The sequence below is a fragment of the Pollachius pollachius genome (genome assembly GCF_949987615.1).
Source record: "Pollachius pollachius genome assembly, chromosome: 7".
Lineage (NCBI taxonomy): Eukaryota > Metazoa > Chordata > Actinopteri > Gadiformes > Gadidae > Pollachius > Pollachius pollachius.
In genome coordinates this window covers 3,531,158-3,556,728 of record NC_136940.1, presented here as the reverse complement: position 1 = coordinate 3,556,728, position 25,571 = coordinate 3,531,158, and the positions used below count along the sequence as shown (strand labels likewise).

The following is a 25,571-nucleotide window of genomic DNA, read 5'->3' as shown; positions in this document are numbered from 1 at the left end:
TCAACAGCCTGACAACTCAAACTCCACCTCTCCGCCCCGACCACATTTACTGTTATGGTTTCATCTCTTTCTTTTCTCCTCATTCCTTTATGATCCATTGGGTCATAAAGGCATTTGCAAGGTAAACCCATTACTACTGAATCGCATTACTTCTAAAAAAAATAAACGGGACCAACCAACTTTGGCCACAGTCTTACACAAAGGGCAGGATCTGCCTTTTATGGGTTGTATTACTGCTTTAAAGATCTAAACTGGGAAACAGTAAAGGGCTGAATTGGTTATAATCCAGGGCACAGAGCAGGTAATATATATCTTGGAAGTCAAAGAAGAGCTGGTGTCCCGGGAGCATCATCCGAACTTCGACCAGCTAATCGCCTTAGCCATTCGGTTTGACAACCGGCTCCAGTGTCACAGTGAGCTAACCTTACGACTACCACCGTCACGGTCTATCCCCTTTCTGCCAGCAACATCCTGGTCTCCATGCCAGAAGGCCAAATTTATATTTTAAACAGTTAAAGGGGCTTTGTATCAGGATGAATCATTATTTGGACGTGACAACATGAGGTGTTTCTACAGTCAAAACAATGTGTTCCTGAACTTGTCTGTATTCTGGCTCTGTCCAACCTTCTTGGTGAATGCGGCTGTAGACGAGCCCACCATGGCATCATTCAGGGAGCTTCCTGAGAAGACAGACTGGACAGAGCCCGGAACCCAACGGGCTGAGTAGTCCATGAGCCAGGGGCTGAAAAATCACATATCGGTAACATTCGAGGTGACAAAGTCTAGTGATGGTTTTTTTTTCTGAATACTCCATGCCTGAGGGACATATTTTAGTATGATACTTTTCTAAGTGGTAGCTTTCTTGTATTTTTCCTGGCCTTTATACCCATACCAAGTAATTCAAACAATACGCGCCTATGTACATGTATTGTTGCCTGAGGATATGTAGAAAGGTTGAACATGTCTTAATCCATATTATATCACATCTACATGACCTAGGCTTTTAGAAAATATATAGTTTAGGTGGGTGCTTTAGCTTTCCATTAATGATACTGGCCAAAATGTATCAGCTGTACACTTTTTCATCCATTTAATATAGGGTTATGTACAGATAAAAGAATCAAGGAGGGTGGATCAAGTCCCCACTCATGTTATATCACATCTGGAGAATAGGGGCTTTCAGAAAATATATAGTTCAGGTGGTTGAATATGCATTACCTGGGTAGAGGCCGCAATGGTTTCGCTGCATACTTGGTTCAACTATAGGCTACAGTTCAGTATAAGTTGAGGTGCACAGAATGTTTGAAGGAAGGTTTAACAATTTTATTTGTCAATATGACAATACGACACTGAAGGCTCAAGGAAATGAGCCTTCAGTGGCACTATGTGAGTCAAACATCAAATTGCGCAACTTTATTTGAACGGGAACTATCTCACAAAAAACAATAATTCTTCCTAGAACTTAGGCCCCGTTTACACGAGGACGCTTGCGGTTAAAAACGGCAAAATATTTTATCCGAAGTGCCTTTCATTTAGACGGTGACAGCGTTTTTGGGGCTTAAAAACGCAAAAATCTGAAACCACCCTCCAGAGTGGAAAACTTGAATACGCTCCGCCGTAGCGTTTCCGTCTACACTGCCACGACGCACAACTCTGCTCAGATCTGCTCACGTCGCGTACGCGTTTACGTCACATACAGCGCCAGTACAGGGAAATAAACAAACATGTTGGATTATTTCCATGCGGCGGACCGTCAAGCTGCTCTGGCAGCTCTAATAAACTTACAGGAGTCTTTCCACAAAATGTACAAGATATGTACAGATAGTATTGCTGAACAGAGAAGGATCTGTAATTATGTTTTGGTTTTCGCGGCGCAGATAAGAGAAGAAGGAAGATTCTACGCATGCGCTCAGACATGGCGTTGTTGTGTGATAGTGTATCACAGCACCATCTAGCCGCCTGACATGCATACCCAATCGAATTCTACACACTTTTGCGTCACCGTATGCACGCAGATTTCCTCCCGAAAACGCTTGCCTAAACGCGGAATAAAACTGAAGACGCGACGCCACTTTTGCGTCTTCTGTTCAGACCGTCACCACGTAAACGTAGCCTTAATTTGTCCAAACTGTTTCTATTCATCATCACTATCATCATATTCCACCAGATTTGCAGTTATATCCTCCTCCTCCTTCTGATTGCTACAAGTCTGTAGCCTGCACAATTCTGTGCACTTTAATTGGTTTGCAAGGCAGGAGCAGTCGGGAAGTTCTCAGGTCCGCACACATTTGCAGGCCATAAGTTCAAGTACAGCCATTGGCGCTTGGGGTCCCCGCATCCAGTCTACTATCAGAATTCCTGTAAAGATAAAAATAAATAATAATAATAATAATAAATTTCATATCCTTTTCAAATAGGTGTCCAAATATCTTTGGATTACAGCAAGATGGTGAATTACAATTTATAACTTTCATTATACCTTTGTCATCAGTTGTCCAGCCATGTCCTTTTGGTTCTCAAAAGTCTGTTTGCCCTTCCAGGCAGCACTTCCAGACTGCTGCCTGATAATTGGCACACTGTATATGCAGCTGTAAGCAGTCTCTGCAAGGGGGAAGTGAGCTGGAGTCCACTTCACCCTTTTTCGAACAGAATAAGAGGTAATGCAGATCATTGACGTCACATACACTGGATGATGGTGCATACATTCTACAAACAAATGACTCCATGTTGCTGTATGCTTCCTCTGATACATCCCAGGATGTTCCCATGGATTTGAATAACTCTTGGAATGCCCTGCTTCCTTTCAAAGATTTCAGAGCTCTCAGTTTTCCTTGTCCAGCAAAAGCACTTGTACTATCACAACCAGTAAAGGCATGCATCGCTATGAGAGCATCGCAGAGGCCTTCTCCAAGGTTCTGAGCAAGGGCGCTGATATTGATGAACCGTGTTCGATTTTGAGGGCCTGATTTCTGATAGATGTGGGCATTTATCCTTTTACTGTACCAAAGACAAAGGATCATGACATCTGTATCCTCACTTACAATAATTAAAGTTTGAAAGCCATTTTGGCTGGCATGATTTGCATGTAGGAGTATACAGGTATCTGCCTCCTCCTGAGAACATCTGAGCTCCTCAACAATATCCCAGGCTTCTTGGCTCAGACAATAGCATGTTTGTCCACAGGTTGCAAATAGCTGCCTGTCCCGAAGCTTTGCCCGGCTCTCTGGTAGTTTCCACTGTTCCACAATTAATGTTATAAGGGCTGTTTTGCTGTCTGTAATACTTAACATCTTTCTCCACTGCACAACATTGTGTCCGGGGGCAATGTTCTTCCACTGAGTACTACTTGCTGAACCACGCCCACACCGCTCAGCATTTTTGATTGACTTCTTCCAGTACACATTAAATACCACATCTATCCGCTTGCTATTTCTTCCTTCATATATTGCTTGGTTCAGCACAGTGTTAGCAATCTCTCCAAATGTCTTGCCATCACCTTTTACTTTCTGGACCAGGCTCATTCCATCAATAATGCATGCAGTGTGTTTTCCAATATCTTCAATTACTGGTGCTGATTTCTCCAACTCTCTTGCAAAAGCAGCCTCATTAGTTTTCCGCAATGAGCCATCTGGATTTGAGAATGCCCAACGCAAAGGACCAAGTGAATGAGCCAGGACATCTTTAATGTGAAGATTTCTACTTTGTGAAGCAATTATCAATCGGCCAAAGAGATTTTTATCAGCTTTAAAGATCACCTCCTTTTGTGCATGCTTCACTCGATTACTCGTCTTAATGCTTGAGAATGTCTTCAGGTTCTGTTTTCTCATTTTGTCCTGAAACTTGTGGGTGACTCTTTCTCCAAACGTTCACTTCTGAACCTCTGATATACCTGCTCTCTTGTCTGGTGAGCTTGCAGAAGATCACTAGCTATATCTGGTGAGACAGCAATTCCAGTGGAAAGACTAATGATGTCTGACTCATTTGGACCTAAAGGGTTTACCCAGGTTCCTTCCATAAGTTCAACAAAAGCATTCACATCTGCCCTATCCTTCTGTATCCTGGGCCTTTGTAGATCTTGAAGACTGAAAAACTCTGATGAATCATTCCCCGTCGTGTTTCTGAGTAGCCTCAGATACTGGCTTGTTTTCTGAAGTGAGATAGTACCTGGTGACTGCTGCAGTTTTTAGGCTGAAACCCTTAGTTCCACCAGCAGTCTGAGCACATCATCCACTATGTCCAGATGGAGAGCGAGAAGAAGGAAGACACAGAGGAGGCAACACCCAAGCTACAACACCCTCCGATACAAAGACAATTGGAAAACCTGTCGCTGGGGGGGTGCAAAAATACAACGTTGTAATCAAGGGTTTATATTCTATACGGTTTACATGGCTGCAAAGGGATGTTGGAACTGATCAAATGACTTGTCTGAAATGAGAGGGCGTTGACGGCAACATGTAAAAGAGACATTGCAGACAATGTGAAGAACAATATCTTAGAAAATGTTCTGGTCATTTGGGGTTTTCAATCCTTTTGAATTCAACCAATCTGTAACCTACACATGGGCAGGATACGACTAACATTATCTATGTATTACACAACACACAAACATATAACTATGATTCACTTGCACTTTAACAACAGTGTAATAAGCACAGTAAGGATAAATAATGACATTACATATACATATAAAGTGCCAGTGAACCGAAAATCTGTTGGTATTCCTTCTATGATGTTAAACATAGCTGGTATATGCTATTCTGTCACTGGTTACTTTATATTAGCCTGATGCCCGAAAAAACGAATGGAACAAACAAAGAAGCCTTGAGTAATAAATATGGAGAACCAAAATCAATATTTTCTCGTGGGTCAAGGCAGCGTTTTGGGCTAAGCGTTGAAAGAAGGAGAAGGGAGAGAGACTAAGTGGCCATCCCCATGGTCACGGCCAACGTTGTGATACTTTCGCTATGAGTGTCCAAGAAGCCTTCCCCTCTGGGTGAGTCAACCTTACCCCCCCCATAGGCAGAGCTCCACTCTCCCACACAGGCACTGTGGCGCTATGATGTCGTAGAAGCACTCTCTCTCTAATAAAGATAAAGCTCAGATTGGTGTAGGACTGGTCGACAGAGAGTCAAAAACACAGGAAGCTTCAATGTCATGTTCAATGTTAAAATGTGCTCAGTAGGACTGTGTTGCATTCATTTTTATCCGTGCTAAGCTTCCACTGTAAAAGCCAGAGTGTGTGCGTGCGTGTGTGTGCGCATGTGCATGTGTGTTTGTGGTAGGGACAGGGGGGTTCATCACATGGGTCTCTGCGGCCAATTAATCTCGACCCTGAAAACATTTATGCAGCCTGCCTAGCCTAACCACATCCTGACTCTCATTGTCCTCCCCAGCTACTGTGGTATCTCGTCTGTCACGCACCGTCTCCTTGTCTAAGACACAAGGGGAAAACGTTCTCTTCACGTTCGCAAAATATTTCTATGTTTTTGGCCAATTGCCTTTATCTATCAGAAGGATTGGTATAAATGATGCAGAATGATTTATAACACTTTAGGGTTACTATGATGCGGAAACCACAATAATTTTGTTCAATGGCTACTATATACAAAGAAATATGTTAAACAATTCAAATTAAAATAATATATAATTAAAAAATGTATCTGCAACATACCATAGAATCTGCCAATCTGGACAAATTAAGGAAATAAACATTTTGCAATTTTTTACTATTTTTTTCAAGTCTGTCAGGAAATGGTAGTTAGCAATCTGAAAGAGCAGTTGTTATTCCTATTTCACCAAGGGTGCCCTTGAAGCCATCAAACAAAAAAATAACAAAGACCCTATGACCTTTCTCCATCGTATGGAGAGGGAGTGGAGAGCAGAGACGGGCCGCCCCATAAACGAAGGAGATATCACCAGCAAAATGTTCAAAGCCTTGGTGAAATCAAGTTTGCCACCCACAGTTCAAACAGACATCAACAAAATCGTAGGCTGGGCAAAGATGCCCTGGGACATATGCCGTGAGCACATCATCCACTATGTCCAGATGGGGAGAGAGAAGAAGGAAGACACAGGAGGCAACAACCAAGCTACAACACCCTCCGATACAAAGACAATTGGAAAACCTGTCGCTTAAGAACAAGTTCATCGCCTCCATGAATCCAAAAGGTACACACCAATGACACTGTCAGTGTCAACCAACCCCAGGCCCAGCCCCCTCAACAACCCCAGGCCCTGCCCGCTCAACAGCAGATGCCGCAATTCCTTCCATATATATTGTACCTCTGCCCCCACTGAACAACGTACCACAACAGTCTCCACAGCCCCATCCTCAACAGCCCAATCCAATACCCAGAATCAACCTGAACAATGGCAGAACCAACAACAACCTCCATACCAGTATCCCGGCTGGTCACAGCAAGGGGGAGGAGGAAGAAGACTCGTTTACCTTGTGTCTCTGTTAGAATAAACCACGTGTTGAACATTTACCACTCTCGGCCATACAACAAAGTTGTATGGTCGAGAGTGCTAAAAAATCGATATAGTTTTTCATCACGGGGCGCCATATTTGTGGGGGGTGCCAAATTACGTGGGGGCACCACGAGCAGTTAAAAAAAGGTGAGGCCTGCGTGCAGCACCAGCTTCTCCACAACAAGACGTCGGGCTCTGCATTAAAACCAGAGTTTGAGGAACAAGCTGCTCAGGAAGTGCTGTCCACTTTGATAAAGGCCCACGCTAACACAAAACGTATGTATCTCCATCGCAACCAACACCCCTGTTTTACCCAGTTTTAAAACACTTTGGTTGCCGGTCGCTCAGAGTTTGGTGCGGTTTGGAGCGGAGGATCATGAAGGGTTTGTTTGGTTCTTGAAGGTTTTTTCGGCCGGCTTGGTGGAACCGGGAGAACCTTGGTGTCGGGACCTTTAGGATCCCACCTTCGCGGTCCCGGATATGGCTGGGCTCGGCGGACTCAGGGTACTGCTGCTGCTGGCTGGGCTGGTCGCCATGGCAAACTGTGAGTAGAGTTTGGAGAGTGGAGCATGATCCGTCACGGATCGTTTGCTCTTCCTCTGATGAGTTCTGGGTGACAGGCGGAAGAACTGGTTAAGTATCCAGATCAGGTATTGCGTGGTGTTGAAGGCGATAGGATTTGTTATTCAGGCAACAGCTTTCTGTGTAGTTGTAGTTGTTTTCAGCTCTTATGTAGAGAAATAAAATCTGCGAAAAATACATACAAAGGTACAAAATTATGAGAACTAAAAGAAGATTTATGTTTGGTTCACGACGCCAGCGGTATTGGGTATGTTTCTCTCGGAGTAGCTCTGTAAAGATAAGGCTCATTTCAATAGTTTCCCTTTCTGGTCGTGTTTCCACCAGTAACCCACCAGATACTGTGTACTGTAGCATACGCAGTTATGTTAGATGAAACCTCCTGAAATAATTAGGAATTCTTCGAAGTCTTTTTCCGATTTAATGTTTATGTTTTTGATTTAGTAGACGTAATTCCCAGCATGTGTGTGTGTGTTTTGAGGGTGTTACATAGAAGTAAGCCACACACACACACACAAACACACACACACGTGCACACACACACACACACACAGGTTGAAATTATTTTTCATGTGTGTGTGTGAATGCATGTGTGATGTGAGAGTGTGCGTGCGCATATAAGCGACTGAGCGCCAACGCGCGAGAAGGCACAGCGAGGTGGCTGTGTTTGTTTGTGTGCTTCCTGAGTGCTCATGAATGAGCGCTTGTGTGTGTGCGAGGGTGGAACCACCCAGAGCTCTCTATAATGCCACCGGCATGACTGGAAGGTCTGTCACACCTAATGCCACCTGTCAGTCAGTCTCTGTCTATTCCGATCTCTCCCCCTGTCTGTTCCGGGGCTGGAGAGAGATCCTCCTGCAGGATTCATCCTCTTCCTCTATTCATATTCTTTCTGTTCTCTATTCTATTCTTCTGTTCTCCCTCTACACCAGATCTCTGGGCTCTGTAATTACATCCCACGGCTTTTCCCATCACTGCTATGCTGACGACACTCAGCTATTTCTCTCCTTTCCCTCATCTGACAAAGCCCTGATTGCAACACGCATATCTGAATGTCTGGCAGAAGTCAGCACCTGGACAACTGCCCATCACCTGAGGCTTAACCTCAACAAGACTGAGCTCCTCCTAATACCAGGGAAAGATTGCCCACACATGGACTTACTGGTCACTGTTGAGAACATCACTGTATCTCCTTCTCCAACTGCCAAAAACCTTGGTGTAGTGTTGGACAATCAGTTATGCTGCACCGCAAACATCACTGCGGTGGCCCGGTCCTGCAGATTTGCACTTTACAACATCCGCAGGATCCGGCCCTTCCTCACGAGGGAAGCAGCTCAGCTTCTAGTCCAATCACTGGTCATCTCCCGCCTCGACTACTGCAACTCGCTCCTGGCTGGACTCCCTGCCTCTGCGATTAAACCCTTGCAGCGCATCCAGAATGCGGCAGCGCGCCTCGTGTTCAACCTACCAAAGTTCTCACATGTAACCCCCCTCTTCCGAGACCTCCACTGGCTCCCTGTAATAGCTCGCATCAGATTCAAGATGATGGTACTGGCATACAAGGCAGTCGATGGAACTGCACCTGCCTACCTCCAAGCATTAGTAAAGCCACACACCCCAGCTCGATCCCTCCGCTCAACTACCTTAGCTGGACGTCTGATACCGCCATCGCTAAGTGCAAGCAAAGGCCGATCAGCAAAGTCACAACTTTTCTCTGTTTTGGGACCTCAGTGGTGGAACGAGCTCCCTACCGATGTCAGGACCGCAGAGTCGCTCACCAGCTTCCGCAAAAGACTCAAAACTCACCTGTTCAGAGTTCATCTCGACTCTGCATAGAAACCAATGCACAGCCACCATTGAATGTTGTACGTCCTGGCACTTGTACAGGGTACTTAATTGTGTAGCATCTACAGTAGCTGCTATCGCTGCTTTACACGGGGAATGGGTTAGCCTAGCGATTGTAATACTTGCACTTGGTTCTATGAACGTCTTTACTGTACCGACAGCGATATATTGTTTCACTTCTTATGACAAATGTACTTATTGTAACAAATGCACTTATTGTAAGTCGCTTTGGATAAAAGCGTCTGCTAAATGCCCTAAATGTAAATGTAAATGTAAATATTCTGCCTGTCCGCACCAATCACCATCAAGGTTCATTTTAGTCATCTACACCAAAGGTGCTAGAATCATTATCAGTCATCTTATATCTCTCTCAATCTCTCTCTCTCTTTCTATCTCTCATATTCTCTCTAACCCTTCCATTCTTTCTTTCTTGCTCTCTCTCTCCCTTAATCTTTCTCTCTCCCTCTCTTTTCTTCTCTCGCTCCTCTCTTTCTCTCCCACTAAAAGTTGCAAAAATACAACGTTGTAATCAAGGGTTTATATTATATACAGTTTATGTGGCTGCAAAGGGAAGTTGGAACTGATCAAATGATTTGTCTGAAATGAGAGGGCGTTGACGGCAGCATGTAAAAGAGACATCGCAGACAATGTGAAGAATAATATCTTAGAAAATGTTCTGGTCATTTGGGGTTTGCAATCCTTTTGAATTCAACCAATCTGTAACCTACACATGGGCAGGATATGACTAACATTATCTATGTATTATACAACATACAAACATATAACTATGATTCACTTGCACTTTAACAACAGTGTAATAAGCACAGTAAGGATAAATAATGACATTACATATACATATAAAGTGCCAGTGAACCGAAAATCTGTTGGTATTCCTTCTATGATGTTAAACATAGCTGGTATATGCTATTCTGTCACTGGTTATTTTATATTAGCCTGATGCCCGAAAAAACGAATGGAACAAACAAAGAAGCCTTGAGTAATAAATATGGAGCACCAAAATCAATATTTTCTCGTGGGTCAAGGCAGCGTTTTGGGCTGAGCGTTGAAAGAAGGAGAAGGGAGAGAGACTAAGTGGCCATCCCCATGGTCACGGCCAACGTTGTGATACTTTCGCTATGAGTGTCCAAGAAGCCTTCCCCTCTGGGTGAGTCAACCTTACCCCCCCCATAGGCAGAGCTCCACTCTCCCACACAGGCACTGTGGCGCTATAATGTCGTAGAAGCACTCTCTCTCTAATAAAGATAAAGCTCAGATTGGTGTAGGACTGGTCGACAGAGAGTCAAAAACATAGGATGCTTCAATGTCATGTTCAATGTTAAAATGTGCTCAGTAGGACTGTGTTGCATTCATTTTTATCCGTGCTAAGCTTCCACTGTAAAAGCCAGAGTGTGTGCGTGCGCGTGGGTGCGCATGTGCATGTGTGTTTGTGGTAGGGACAGGGGGGGTTCATCACATGGGTCTCTGCGGCCAATTAATCTCGACCCTGAAAACATTTATGCAGCCTGCCTAGCCTAACCACATCCTGACTCTCATTGTCCTCCCCAGCTACTGTGGTATCTCGTCTGTCACGCACCGTCTCCTTGTCTAAGACACAAGGGGAAAACGTTCTCTTCACGTTCGCACTGTGATGAATAAAGGTCCAAAATGTTTCTATGTTTTTGGCCAATTGCCTTTATCTATCAGAAGGATTGGTATAAATGATGCAGAACGATTTATAACACTTTAGGGTTACTATGATGCGGAAACCACAATAATTTTGTTCAATGGCTTCTATATACAAAGAAATATGGTAAACAATTAAAATTAAAATATATAATTAAAAAATGTATCTGCAACCTCCCATAGAATCTGCCAATCTGGACAAAATAAGGAAATAAACATTTTGCAATTTTTTACTATTTTTTTTCAAGTCTGTCAGGAAATGGTAGTTAGCAATCTGAAAGAGCAGTTGTTATTCCTATTTCACCAAGCAGAGAGGGGCTAGTTTCTCCACCTGCAGTAGCTCTCACCCAGCAGAGAGGGGTTAGTTTCTCCACCTGCAGTAGCTCTCACCCAACAGAGAGGGGTTAGTTTCTCCACCTGCAGTAGCTCTCACCCAGCAGAGAGGGGCTAGTTTCCCCACCCTCAGCTATCAGTCTAAGTTACAAGGTCTTGTCAATCCCATTAACGCAGTGTCACCAAGGAGTCTGAGAGCTCTTTCCAAACCTGGTAAGAAGAACAGCGAACACGACTCACTTCTTTCCTGTGATAGAAAACCATCACGGCACATTTACGCTTCTGTTTTATTGTGGTTATAACATCTATCTCCGCTAAAACTAATGCAAGGTCTGCATCGGCCGATTCGTAAATACGCTCTCTAGTGCAGTGCTTCCCCAACCTATCCAAACCACAGCTAATTCAAATCCAAAACACCCCAACTACATCAACTAAGGAAACCCTTGTGAACCAGGTGTGGCAAGGAGACCGATTGTTGTCCACCAACGCCACCTTGTTATTATTAAATCAAGGAAATACATGTGATGAACTAATATGACATACCAATATATAATAACCGGGTTCCCAAGAACAAAGTTCAGAACTGCAGTGGAGGCAGTGAGGAACAGAAACGTGAATGTTCCTCAAACGAACAATATGTTTATTACTTCTGAATTTGAAAACCGTTTAATATTAATATTATTACAACATATCAGGAACTTTATCTTACTCATAAAGAAAACAAATATCAACTGGCGGCCAGTAGGCCCCAGCAACACACAGGGAGATAATGGTAAATGGTCCACATTTATTCTACGCTTTTCCTAACCAATGGCCACTCAAAGCGCTTTACAACATTGCCTCACATTCACTCATTCACACACCGACGGCGGTGTCGACCACGCAGGGCGACAGCCAGCTCGTCGGGGGAGGCGTCTCGCTCAGGAAGACCTCGACATTCAGCTAGGAGGAGCCGGGGATCGAACTAGCAACCTGCCGGTTACCAGCCAACCCAACTACCTCCTGAACCACATGCCTCCCTAATAATGGGACGGACTTCTCAGATTTAATCCGTGCCGACCATATAAACGTACACAGAGAATGAAAAGGGGAAGGAAGCGACATGAAATGATGTGCTCACACTCACGGCATTGCAGCCCCAGTGTTAAAATCTTTTTTTAAACTTTTTGCCTTGCTCCGTGACAGAATTTGCAACCGGATGTTATGTTACACGGCTCCCTCACACAGGGAGAAGCCATGACGATGAAGCGTGTCATTCAGGACGGTGTTATTAAACCGTCTGCCTGAAGACATGTAAATCCAGTGTAAAAAACAGTCTGAGTGAGCATGATGAAGCAATGTGTAACACATGATGTGTGTATGAAACACACACTGCCAAAACACATCTCTCAAACTTAGCAGCAGTTGGGAAATCTTAACTAAGAGGAAAGTAACACAGATGGTTGACCAGTAAGGGCTAAGTCACTAGTGAGAGAAAGAAACTTGTTCTGTTCCTCAGTAGTGGAGGAAGTACTCACACATAGTACTGAAGTAAAAGTACAAACAGATAAAAATGTACTCTTGTAAAAGTTGAAGTACCACATGAACTAAATTGACTTAAGTAACGTGCAGATACATGAAAACTGTACTTAAGTACAGTGACAAAGTACTTTGTTACTTCTTGCAGAACGACACTTGCAAAACACTCCAGTTCTACGTAGTTTCAACAGTGTCCACATCCTCTTGTAATCAGGCCTTCAGTCTGATAACCATTTCGCTAGATAAATAGCTGCAGAATTGCGCACAGGAAGATATCTGATATTTTGAATAAGTCAGTATTATTAGTCTGTATTTGACCTGTTTTAATGGTTGATTATAATTTTTTTATTTTGTTTGTTAGGAATCTCAAAATAGGGGGTGTTAGATTAAGCACATTTTAGGATAGTCAATATTGAGTAACATAGAATATATAATAGAATCATGCAGTTAAATAATAATCTCATCGTGGAAACAATTACATCTATGTCTCTCTCAATCTCTCTCTCTCGTTCTCTTCCTGTTTCTCTCTCTCTCCATCTCTAGGTCAGGAGAATTCCACTGGTGAGTTGTGATGCAGTATTTAATTTCCGCAACAAAAAAAACAGTCAAGAATGCAGTTAAATTATTACCTCACATTCCCTTACATCTATGTCTCTCTCTCTCTCTCTCTCTCTCTCTCTCTCTCTCTCTCTCTCTCTCTCTCTCTCTCTCCATTTGTAGCAATTCCGGACAATACTCCTGGTAAGTTGTAATGCAGTGTTTCATTCTGCACAGAAAAACAAAGAAAACAACAACTGTCAATCATGCAGTTCAATTATTACTTAATCGTGGAAACAATTACATCTATGTCTCTCTCAATCTCTCTCTCTCTCTTTCTCTCTCTCTCTATCTCCATTTGTAGCAGATCCGGAAAATTCTTCTGGTAAGTTGTAATGCAGTGTTTCATTTTGCACAGAAAAACAAAAGACAACAACTGTCAATCATGCAGTTCAATTATTACCTCATCGTGGAAGCAATGACATCTATGTCTCTCTCAATCTCTCTCTCTCTTTCTCTTCCTGTTTCTCTCTCTCTCCATCTCTAGATCAGCCAAAGCCCACTGGTGAGTTGTAATGCAGTATTTAATTTCCGCAACAAAAAAAACAGTCAAGAATGCAGTTAAATTATTACCTCACATTCCCTTACCTCTCTCTCTCTCTCTCTCTCTCTCTCTCTCTATCTCCATTTGTAGCAGTTCCGGGGAATCCCACTGGTAAGTTGTAATGCAGTGTTTCATTCTACAAAAAAAAACAACAACTGTCAATCATGCAGTTCAATTATTACTTCATCGTGGAAACAAATACATCTATGTCTCTCTCTCTCTCTCTCTCTCTCTCTCTCTCTCTGTTATAGATCAGAGTACCACAGGTAAGTTGCAATTGTAGTTGCACTGCAGCCTCACCCTCAAGCACTGCAGCCTCACCCTCAAGCACTGCAGCCTCACCCTCAAGCACTGCAGCCTCACCCTCAAGCACTGCAGCCTCACCCTCAAGCACTGCAGCCTCACCCTCAAGCAATTCATCCTCACCCTCAAGCAATTCATCCTCACCCTCAAGCAATTCATCCTCACCCTCAAGCACTGCAGCCTCACCCTCAAGCAATTCAACCTCAACCTCAACCAATTCATCCTCACCCTCAAGCGCTGCAGCCTCACCCTCAACCGATTCATCCTCACCCGCAAGCACTGCATCCTCACCCTTGAAAAATTCAACTCAAAACCCAAGCAGTCATCCCCAGGCCGTTACCACACAAACCACTGTTCCCACAGCCCCCCCAGGTTGGACTTTGCAGACATGGACTCATTTCCATGACCTTAATGTTCTGAAGGTTATGTTGATACTAATGAATCACAAAACAAAGCGTGCTGAATTAGAATTTTTTTGAACAAATTGATTGTGTTGAACGGGTGTTGTCTGCGATAGTGGCTGCACCGGCCCACATGCCGGCCCACTTTGTGTGGGCGGGCATGTGGGCCATTACCTAGTGCCTGTTTCCTCATCCTTGTTTCCTTTCCCTAGGTCCTCCACCCCCCCTGTGTAAGTCTCAGTGTCGTTACGCAATAGTTATTCCAACTACAGGGGGTCTGAAAGATGCTAAGGATAATTTATGTCTCTTCTCAATCTGTAGGTAATTACAGCGGTAAAGCAGATAAGACTGGCTTTCTGTTCACCTTTGAAAAAGTCACTGAGGGCAACTACAGCATCAAGCTCACTGAACTAAGCACCGGGGAATCAAACGAAGAGACTGTGTCCCTGAGTGGCACAAACGCAACCCATCGTGTGCAAAACCTAAAGCCTTCGACTGATTACACAGTTCACATTAGTCCAAGCAAATATCAAAAATTAACATGTGGAGGGAATCTGAAACTGAAAACCAATGGCATCAGTAAGTAGGACTTAGCTTGACCATTTCTAACTAATTAGGCATAGGCCTATATTCCAGAACTTGGGCTAGTGGCATTTGAATGTAACGAACCAACGAGCAATATATTTCCATTTCAGATCCGAATGAAATTGAAGAACTTCCAACTGATTCCTACCAAGATATTTGTTACGAGACTGAATGGAATATCAGCACTGCAGTCTTTGATGCGTCAAGCAAAAAGTATAAATTCTGCATCACACCGAAGAACACAGACCTTTGTACAAATTTCAGGACCCTCAGTTATCCCTCATTGAACTTGACTAAATGGATCGGTTTCGGTATGTTTTGCTGGGCTGACCAGGTTTCTCTTCATCTGTCAGTGCATTTGGCATTATCTCCCATAAATACAAATTGTGACGTTTTTTTCATCAAATGTATGCTTTATCAACAGAATACTTGAATCCCGACAACATTACACTTGAAGTTCCCGATAAACTTCCAGCAGAAATCAACTGGTGCAATCAAAATGATTTAAAATGTGAAGGTCTTGGAATTAATTTCACCTGCCATGGTTAGTGAAATGTGAATATATCTAATGTATGAGAAAACGTCATGTGAGCCACTGTGACTTTGAAGCATTAATGAAGAAGTAGAAAATAGAGAATTCATGGGGAATTATTCAATCATTAAGCATTGTTCTTATCTAAATACTTATTAGTAAGCAATTAATAATCAGTCATAAGTTATTGATAAGAAAGTGAGATAATAGTTCATAAGATCATTTATAAAGCGTAACTTAATTACATACAGTTATGACTATTTACAGTGTGTCATTTTGTGTGAGTTTATCTAAAATTAGTTAATCTATGCCTTTCTAAGCATTTATAGATGACATGCTAGGGCTGGATTGATCAATTCAGGTATTTACAAAACATCAGTTCAGACTTTTGTGTGACCTCATCTAAAGTGAGGACCATCTATGCCTTACTAGATGAAATAACTTAATTCTTGGTACTGCTGCAATGGTACTTAAGTCATTTTCAGCCTTTAAATGTAATTAATCAAGGCTTAGTAAGGCATAGAGAGTCCGCACTTTCCATGAGCTCACCGGGAAGACTTAACTAGTGCATTCTAACTACCTGAACTAATCAAGAATTATCAAGTGTTTGTTACGCATTATAACCACATTTTAAATAGTTTGTAAATCAACTTAAACTTTATAATTGATCTTATCAACCATTATTTTTCCATATCTTATTCTTTGATAACTGCTTTATATATGATGAACTCACTTGGAATTCACTATTTACTAGGACTTTATTAATGCTTGAAAGTGGCAGTTATTCTAAAGCTCTCCCGGAATCATAGGTTTCCTCTTCAAAGCTAATGATTCACTTTTACATCTATAAACCCAACAGGCCCTGACACAAGGAAATACAAGCTGGATGAGCTAGAGCCTTACACGAAATACACATGCAGTGGTGTACTGTATAACCAAACCATTGCCATTAACAAGACAGTCACCAAAGAAGTCAACATCACTTGTGGTAAGCTGTGAAAAAAAACAATGTATTAACCTAACACGGCAGATTGTCTAAGACAATGCCAACTGAATATTTGAAGAGGTACAGATATGTCAATTTAATGTGTTATATTATTTTACGCTCTGGCATTGTATCCACTGATTAATGAGGTTCGAATGGAACACACACACACACACACACACACACACACACACACACACACACACACACACACACACACACACACACACACACACACCTCCAACAGTCTGCCGGCTGCTAATGGGAAGACTTCCAGAGTGCAGGGTTTAGGTTCAGGTTAAGGTGAAGTACCTTGGGGTTGAGAGGGGAGTCATCATGGGTTGGACCACCGCAGAATGTTCCATGTAGTCCTGTAGCAGAGCGGTAGTCTTGTTGGTCGGGACCCAGGAGTCTCTGCACGGCTCCCAGGAAGTGGACGTGGAGAACGTTATTTTTGAGATCATTTTTGCTTTTGTGACGCTCTCGGACGCTCACAGCGAGGGTACTGTAGAGTTCTAAAGCGTCCAGTTGAGTTGCATGCATCCCGGCCAATCACAGACAGAGTTGGGCGGGTCTTGGCGTGGCCATAGTAGGATTCATACATTTGCGCCCGGGCCCTCCGTGCTCAGAGAGAGGCATGACTAGGCTGTAACTAGGATTCGAATAGGACCTCACCAGCCAGACATCCTTTCATTTGATTGGGACATTTTGTATTTGGTTCTTTTATTTGTTTAAGCGGGTTGGTTGTGGTCCGAAAAGTAAAAAATGCTACGTTAGCTTTGAGCTACAACATTATTTCATCGTCATGCTGTCAGGCGCTATCATTTGTAAAATGTACTAAAGCACCATTTGTAACACAAATAGACACTTGGGTTTAACATGTATTTCTATTTATTGTGTTTTACAGGGGATATAAAACTGGTTGTGAAAGATACTACAGCTGAAAATGTGTCAATACATTTTAAATGGGAGGCAAGCAGCCAACAGTGTCCGAAATTCTCCCACCATGAGAACCTCTCGTACATTTGTAGCTGTAGTGCAGCCAAGGGTAAGGTCATTTGGTCTATTTACATGGTCATCTATATATATCCTCGTGATTTAAGATCTATTAAGATATTTATTTCCTTGTCTACAATTTAAATACAAAGAAAAAAATAAGCCATGCAGTCTGTTCTACTGTTGGTCGATTGTGTCTTGATCTATTTCTTTGTCTCCTTTAGCTGGCCCCTCAAAGGAACGTTCTTGTAAAGTGCCTGATTTGGATCCCTTCACTAAGTATAATTGCGAAATTCAACCTCGTTTCAACGATAAACCCATTGGCAAGCCAACCGAAAATCGGGACCTTTTGACCAAACCTGGGGGTGAGCTTTTGTAAAACTAAAACTAAAACGTACGAGGGATAATTAACAGAAGCACTTTTTTTCATTACCCTATGTCAAATATACAAATATACCACAATACTGAGCACACAGCCGCAAGACCGTCTTTCTCTCTGCGGCAGAGAAACACTGTGACCCAAACAACTTCCCAATAGGGATAAATAAAGTTATCTGAATCTGGAGTAAACATAGATGTAGAAGAATAGTCATCAATTATGTAAATGCACGTGTTAAACTGACTGAATTTTGTGAAAGTGAAAGTGATTCATTCTCCTGTTTCTTAGTGCCCGATGCCGTTACAATTAAAACACATACTCAGTTGGAGAACAATGCCTTCCGGGTGGAATGCAGTGATTTAGAAAAGTCGAAGTGGAGAGGTCCAAAAGTATTGTACCGCGCCACAATCACACCTGGATCTCAGAATGAAGAAAACAAAAGCTGTTCTTTCAAATTCCAAGATCTGAGTTACTCCACGACGTACACGGTATCGGTAGGTGTGACGAACCCTTCCCGCCCGCCCTATCCAGGTATTTGTCGCACCTTGTTCAACGGAAACTCTTGTGTTTTCAGATCGTTGCCTTCAATGGAGAATATTACGGGAAAGCGGGGCAAGTCAAAATTATCACCAGCTGTATGTACCCTTCAGTCTTCGTTTCGTTTACACACCTGAACCCATCTCAGGAAGCACTCTGCTTTCTTATTTTTTAACGTTAAAGAGCTGTTTCGGTTGGGATTCGAACACTTTGTGATTAAAAAAATGTGTTTTGGGCCGAGTTTTAGGAAAGAGGGGGGCGTGTTATCCCCATGGTTATGACCCACGGCAACTTCATGGTACTTTTTTAGTACGGTCGTTGTGTAACTGTGACGAGTGTTATAATGAGCGATGCTGTATTTTGAATTTTTCTTGAAATATATATATTTTTAAATCAAACCCACATACAGTGGGGCAAATAAGTATTTAGTCAGCCACCAATTGTGCAAGTCCTCCCACTTAAAACGATGAGAGAGGCCTGTAATTTTCATCATAGGTATACCTCAGCTATGAGACAAAATGAAAAAAAAAAAAAATCTAGAAAATCACATTGTCTGATATTTAAAGAATTTATTTGCAAATTATGGTGGAAAATAAGTATTTGGTCAATAACAAAAGGTCATCTCAATACTTTGTTACATGCCCTTTGTTGGCAATGACAGAGGTCAAACGTTTTCTGTAAGTCTTTACAAGGTTTTCACACACTGCTGCTGGTATTTTGGCCCATTCCTCCATGCAGATCTCCTCTAGAGCAGTGATGTTTTTGGGCCACACAGACTTTCAACTCCCTCAAAAGATTTTCTATGGGGATGAGATCTGGAGACTGGCTAGGCCACTCCAGGACCTTGAAATGCTTCTTACGAAGCCACTCCTTCGTTGCCCGGGCGGTGTGTTTGGGGTCATTGTCATGCTGAAAGACCCAGCCACGTTTCATCTTCAGTGCCCTTGCTGATGGAAGGAGGTTTTCACTCAAAATCTCACGATACATGGCCCCATTCATTCTTTCCGTCATACGGATCAGACGTCCTGGTCCCTTGGCAGAAAAACAGCCCCAAAGCATGATGTTTCCACCCCCATGCTTCACTGTAGGTATGGTGTTCTTTGGATGCAACTCAGCATTCTTTCTCCTCCAAACACGACGAGTTGAGTTTTTACCAAAAAGTTCTATTTTGGTTTCATCTGACCATATGACATTCTCCCAATCCTGTTCTGGATCATCCAAATGCTCTCTAGCAAACTTCAAACGGGCCCGGACATGCACTGGCTTTAGCAGGGGGACACGTCTGTCACTGCAGGATTTGAGTCCCTGGCGGCGTAGTGTGTTAGTGATGGTAGCCTTTGTTACTTTGGTCCCAGCTCTCTGGAGGTCATTCACTAGGTCCTCCTGTGTGGTTCTGGGATTTTTGTTCACCGTTCTTGTGATCATTTTGACCCCACAGGGTGAGATCTTGCGTGGAGCCCCAGATCGAGGGAGATTATCAGTGGTCTTGTATGTATTCCATTTCCTAATAATTGCTCCCACAGTTGATTTCTTCACACCAAGCTGCTTACCTATTGCAGATTCAGACTTCCCAGCCTGGTGCAGGTCTACAATTGTGTTTCTGGTGTCCTTTGACAGCTCTTTGGTCTTGGCCATAGTGGAGTTTGGAGTGTGACTGTTTGAGGTTGTGGACAGGTGTCTTTTATACTGATAAGGAGTTCAAACAGGTGCCATTAATACAGGTAACAAGTGGAGGACAGAGGAGCCGCTTAAAGAAGAAGTTACAGGTCTGTGACAGCCAGAAATCTTGCTGGTTTGTAGGTGACCAAATACTTATTTTCCACCATAATTTGCAAATAAATTCTTAAAAAATCAGACAGTGATTTTCTGGATTTTTTTTTTTCATTTTGTCTCTCATAGCTGAGGTTTACCTTTGATGAAAATTACAGGCCTCTCTCGTCTTTTTAAGTCGGAGAACTTGCACAATTGGTGGCTGACTAAATACTTTTTTGCCCCACTGTACATCGCTGCCCAGGCAGAGCTCCACACGGCCACACAATCCGCCGCTGCCCCTTGGTCGACAGCAGAGGCTTTTCTAGGCTTCATAAACATCCGGGGCTTAGCCCAGAGGGAAAATGAAAATGGCAGGGTAATTGTTTTGTATGCTTTATTGTGCAAGCAATTTTTTCCATAATGCTTTACCTAAATAAAACAAAATACACAGTTTATTGTAGCTTAGGCCTACCTGACTGCTGTGCTGCTTACCCCCAAAGATCTAAATCTAAAATCTAAAGTTATTTCACAGTAAAATGAATACAAGAAAGACCTTACATATAAATGTAAGGGATAATGTATAGAACGCCAGTCATTATCGGGAAAATAAGCCCTCACAGGGCGAAACGGACAGTGACACGAAGTGGAAGCACTTTCCTTGACAGCGGTCAATTATTAGGGCTGGGTATTGCCAGGTACCTCACAATTCAATTCAATTCGATTCTTTAGGTCTTGATTCGATTCGATATCGATTCGTTATCGATCCAATTGCTTCGATATAAATTCAATGTGCAGATGACAAAAAAAAACTAAATCTAATTTAGAATTAACCATTTCAAAAGGAATTAACCATTTCATTGTGCTTTAACTAGCAAAAAGGGCATACACCATTGTATAGTATTGTTCCTGAGCTAAACTTGCAGCATAAAAGTAATAATAACATGGACAAATGCAAAAGGGCATGTACATTTAGGCATACTCGCTTCTAGAGTGCAATGACTGAGTATGCTTTTTTTTTTTATGGAAATAATCGCTAAAAAAAAAAATCTGAATCAAAATTGAATCGAGAACAAATAAATTGCAGTGCATTGATGAATCTATATTTTTACCCAGCCCTATCAATTATACTAAGCAACGGGGAATTATCAAACATAATTCAGCGCTGGAAGTTGTGAAGGGCCCATCAAGTTTACGGAGCGTTCCACGGTATTGAGAAGAGCCGTGTAATAAATACATGTATGGATCTGACTGGGGATAGGATAGGTTAATTCACTTGAGGTGGTAAACATTCTGGTTATGTTTCTAAACTCTTTATTCTCTTGCCAAAAGGACTATCTAGAAGGATTCGACTACTTATAAGTATTGTTTTTTGTTTTTTTTTTACCCAGAAATTATATTCGGGACTAATTAAATAATATCTTTTTTACTAATTGAATAAAACAGCCTAGTGACGCCACTGGACTATCCTACCCTCTTTCATCCTATTATTTATACAGAAAGTCTGTTTAATCTTCTATGGTTTCAGACATAACCCCATGTTGGTTGTTATGAATGGTAGATGGACGCCATTTGCCCTTTTCTGACCACTTAAGGCATTGTACCATCAGCTCATACAGTGTGGGTCCTGCTGCGTGTCCTGGTGCTGCTAAGCTTCTCCGTCCTGACCATGGTGGCTGTGCTCCACCTCATTGGCTGGTGGAGAACCAGAGGTGAGGACACACAGAGAGAGAGAGAGAGAGAGAGAGAGAGAGAGAGAGAGAGAGAGAGAGAGAGAGAATATATATAATGAGAGAATAAGTATAATACATAGATAATGTTAGTCATATCCTGCCCATGTGTAGGTTACAGATTGGTTGAGATCAAAAGGATTGCAAACCCCAAATGACCAGAACATTTTCTATGACATTATTCTTCACATTGTCTGCAATGTCTCTTTTACATGCTGCAACGCCCTCTCATTTCAGACAAATCATTTGATCAGTTCCAACTTCCCTTTGCAGCCATATAAACTGTATATAATATAAACACTTGATTACAATGTTGTATTTTTGCCGAAATGGAAAGGTTAGAGGTGAGAGATAGAAAGAGAGAGGGAGAGAGAGAGGAAAAGAGGGAGAGAAAGATTAAGGGAGAGAGAGAGTATATAAGTATAATAAATAGATAATGAGAGAGAGAGAGAGAGAGAGAGAGAGGAATGAAGGGTCCCTCATATGTGTTCATATGTGTTAAGACTAAATTGGTCTTGAGTTTTTATTTAGTAAACAACAAACAAAAATGCACCACCTATTTCTATGTTGTGGCGTTTTCCTTGTCCTTTAGAAGGGTTAAAGTCTAGTCCTTGGGGTTAGGGGTTGTCTTATATAGTGTGGGTCTGTGAAGCCCTCTGAGTCTGTAACTGAGTTAAGGGCTATACTAATTGACTTCACTTAACTTGACTTGTCACGTCTCCATCTACACACCTGTTCATATCGCCATAGAAACACTGACTGTGGCTTTCTCTCCACCAGGTAACAAGACGGCAACAGAAGAGTGCATTGTGAGTTACAGACCAAAGAGGATGGATTACAGTAACAGGTTGTGTTCGTGGCCAGGTTGACTTGTTCTCTATTTACTGTGTTTCTCAACAAGTGGAGAATATTACAACAATCCACACTAAGCAGGTCAAAGGTAGCACAGGGTGCTTCCATTTTAATGACATATTATTGATAATTACAGTAACAATGTTGTGGTACAGGGGGGCTGATTTGTGATTATCTAGCAGCTCTTGAAGTCTACAACGCACTTTGTTGAGTTGTTGTGGGATATAAAAAAAACCTTTGAAATGTGATATATAACTCTTTAAAATACCACTTATGAATGATCTGATTGGCTTATCTGAAGTCTGTCTAGCATATTTTTAAACTATAGCTTCTCTAATGTTGATGCATTGCATTGATAGTTGTAGAGTGTCAGTCCCTTTGGATGGCGGTGGCTGCTAGAGAGATGTGAGCAGGGGTAACTGCTAACTGTATTGGGTGCAGGGTCTGAACTCTGCCAGCGACGCCCCGCCAGCCAGAGAACGCCTCGGCCAAGGGGCCAGTGACGAGGTGAGACTCGTTCACCCATTCACACGCACGCACGCACACACACACACACAGAATATATTCATTCACTCATCATTCATTCCGTCGTGTAATTGTCACATTGAATACATATCAAATGCACATCTTAATGTCTGGTTTCTTCTAATCAATTATTCACAAAATGTAAATGAATGCAATTATAATTCACTGTACATCAAAATTGAAACATAAGTAATTATCTATATATTTATATAAGATATACCTCCTGTATATTTTTCCATCGTTTTTATTGTTGAGTTTATTATTCTAATTTCTGTACTTTCTGCTGAGTCACCCTTATCCCCCCCCCTTGGATTAATGAAGTACACTTTATCTTTTCTTGTGTTAATGTCTACCAGCAACACACATTAATTACCCTAATGTGATTGTGTGTATAAGATCTATTTTCTGTATATATATTTTTTTATTCTTATTTATAAGTTTTTTCCTGTAGTTATTCCCCCTCTGGGATTAATGGAGTTCATCTTATCCTATGTGAATGTGTAGCAGCAGCACACTGTGGATATGGACCTGGACCGGGCTCCCAGGGGCCCCACTGTGGTCCAGCGTGGTGGGCAGAAGGCAGTAGGCTCAGCACAGCTAAACATTATAGACTCAGTCACGCCCGTCTCACAGGTCACACATGGACCTGAGACACAGAGAAGGTTGGGTGGGAGTCAACAGAGCAATCTTTAAAAAGTTGAATCTCCGTGATATGTTCCTGGCTTGGCTTCTCTAATAAAATATAATTTTCCAAATCATGAAATCTGTAAATTGTGGAACAAATCACCAGTCAACACCATTAACTTTCGTAAAGGATGGCTCAGAGTGGGAGCAGAAAGCAGCTGAATTTTAAGGACAGTGTTAAGGACCTCGTTTTCTTGTATGGGTAATAGCGTACTATAATTCTCTGTTTGTACACAGTTGTACCCATTACATTTATTGTCAAATGAGGAAATACGTTGTAAAAATAACAACCCCTCAAAGGAGCATTTCCTGGAGATTCAGATTTTATTTAAAAAAATGTATTTTGTGTTCTTACAGGACCAAGCGGATCCTGGGGAAATTAGCGATGCGGATACCTATGAAAACCTGAGGGCCCCTTCCAGATGTGTTGGGGACACTGCAGACACAGGCGTCCATTTTGTCACCGTCCACCAACTGTCAAAATGACAAACGTCTGGACAACACGTGATGAAGCAGGGGGGAAATGGTTGGAGCTAGCTTGTTGTGGTTGTGTTCAGATGCATTATAACCGACTGAACAAACTTTCCCTTGTTCCTTAAACAAGCAGTAAGGCCTACACAACAAGCAGTTAGGCCTACACTCGGTAGTCCTTAACACCGGTTAGGCTGTACATAAATTACATGGCATTTATACTCAACGGAAATAATGAAATTAATACAAAGTCCATGAAGCAATAATTGCTGAATGCGTGTTCTCATAAATGTAAAAGATTGGAACCTGCTTTTCAAATTAGTTGATTTGTTGTCCTTGACAGGACGCCAGAGACCAAACTGATTGTATGAAATGGAATCAACGGACCAATGAACACAAAAGTTTGTAGCCAACCTTATTGGTGAGGTTCAGTGGCGGTTCTACGTCCAGTTACGCCCCTGGCGAGACTCCCTCCGAGGGGGGATAATATATTATATTATTAACCTAATTATATTATTAACCTCTTGGTGAGGTTAATAATATGACTATTTTAAAGCTCTTGCATTAAAAATGTTCTTGTTCTACAAAACACCATATTCTGTTCTGCTTTAGATATTATGTAGCCTACAAATGTAACAAAAATGTGCTTTGAATTGTGCGATAAAAATATTAATGATAAAGTATGAAAGATAAAGATGAAGGTATTTACACCTACAGACTGGCCCGTCATCATTTCTATCTTTTGGGTTAATGTTTCAAAATTGTGTCTTGATGTTTACCTGTAACTATTTGGTTGAATAAGAAATAGCATTAAAAACATCTAGCTAAACGTTAGTACCCACTGCGCAATGTGTCGTCGGAGTGACGTCTTTTTTGTGTCATTATTGGTCGTCAAATTTCGGTCCACAGAAGGGGTTGTTTTGTAACGCCAGGCAACGTCTTTTTTCAGACGTCTACCGAACGTCTAATGTTGACGTCCGTGGGACCTCTAGCTGTGTAATGGCTACTTACACAGAGGTCCCACAGACAGAGGTCCGTGGGACCTCTGTGTAAGGGCTGGTACGCTAGGGGAACTCATTAATATTAGAAAACCTCAGAAAGTGACATTTTCATGCCATGGGATCTTTAATGCTTACGCTTATAAAAGTTAGTTTGCTAGTTTCGACGTTTAGAAATGGCTACCATAGCAACGGCCCGCCTACTTCGTGGCAGTGCTCTGCTGTTGAGAAATATCAGACGGTTGATTGATGACGGGATTGACCAATCAGAATC

At 42.1% G+C, this 25,571-nt stretch overlaps 1 protein-coding gene across 7 annotated transcripts; it reads left to right on the top strand.

The window, feature by feature from the left end:
* The first annotated feature begins 6,483 nt into the window (after window positions 1–6,483).
* On the top strand, window positions 6,484–25,126 carry LOC307078061 (receptor-type tyrosine-protein phosphatase C-like). Of its 7 annotated transcripts, none has more exons than XM_079739653.1 (21): window positions 6,484–6,747; window positions 6,874–7,015; window positions 12,973–12,990; window positions 13,150–13,170; window positions 13,334–13,351; window positions 13,514–13,531; window positions 13,664–13,681; window positions 13,822–13,836; window positions 14,487–14,504; window positions 14,596–14,853; window positions 14,970–15,170; window positions 15,284–15,403; window positions 16,251–16,379; window positions 17,284–17,424; window positions 17,597–17,737; window positions 18,040–18,245; window positions 18,326–18,386; window positions 21,648–21,749; window positions 22,548–22,576; window positions 23,061–23,126; window positions 23,649–24,149. In XM_079739653.1, the coding sequence occupies exons 2-21, from the start codon at window positions 6,952–6,954 to the stop codon at window positions 23,835–23,837; spliced, it is 1,833 nt and encodes a 610-aa protein (XP_079595779.1). In that variant the 5' UTR covers window positions 6,484–6,747; window positions 6,874–6,951; the 3' UTR covers window positions 23,838–24,149. The 7 variants fall into 7 exon arrangements, with proteins under 7 accessions (XP_079595779.1, XP_079595778.1, XP_079595781.1 ...); XM_079739652.1 differs by having other exon boundaries at window positions 13,331–13,351; XM_079739651.1 differs by having other exon boundaries at window positions 6,485–6,747; window positions 13,661–13,681.
* The last annotated feature ends 445 nt before the right edge of the window (window positions 25,127–25,571 follow it).

Excerpts from the sequence above, each read along its gene's own strand:
- LOC307078061 (XM_079739650.1), top strand. The coding sequence starts at position 6,952 with ATGGCTGGGCTCGGCGGACTCAGGGTACTGCTGCTGCTGGCTGGGCTG. Across the intron at positions 15,404-16,250 it reads AATTAATTTCACCTGCCATG|GCCCTGACACAAGGAAATAC; the intron begins GTTAGTGAAATG and ends TAAACCCAACAG. Across the intron at positions 17,738-18,039 it reads CCTTTTGACCAAACCTGGGG|TGCCCGATGCCGTTACAATT; the intron begins GTGAGCTTTTGT and ends CCTGTTTCTTAG.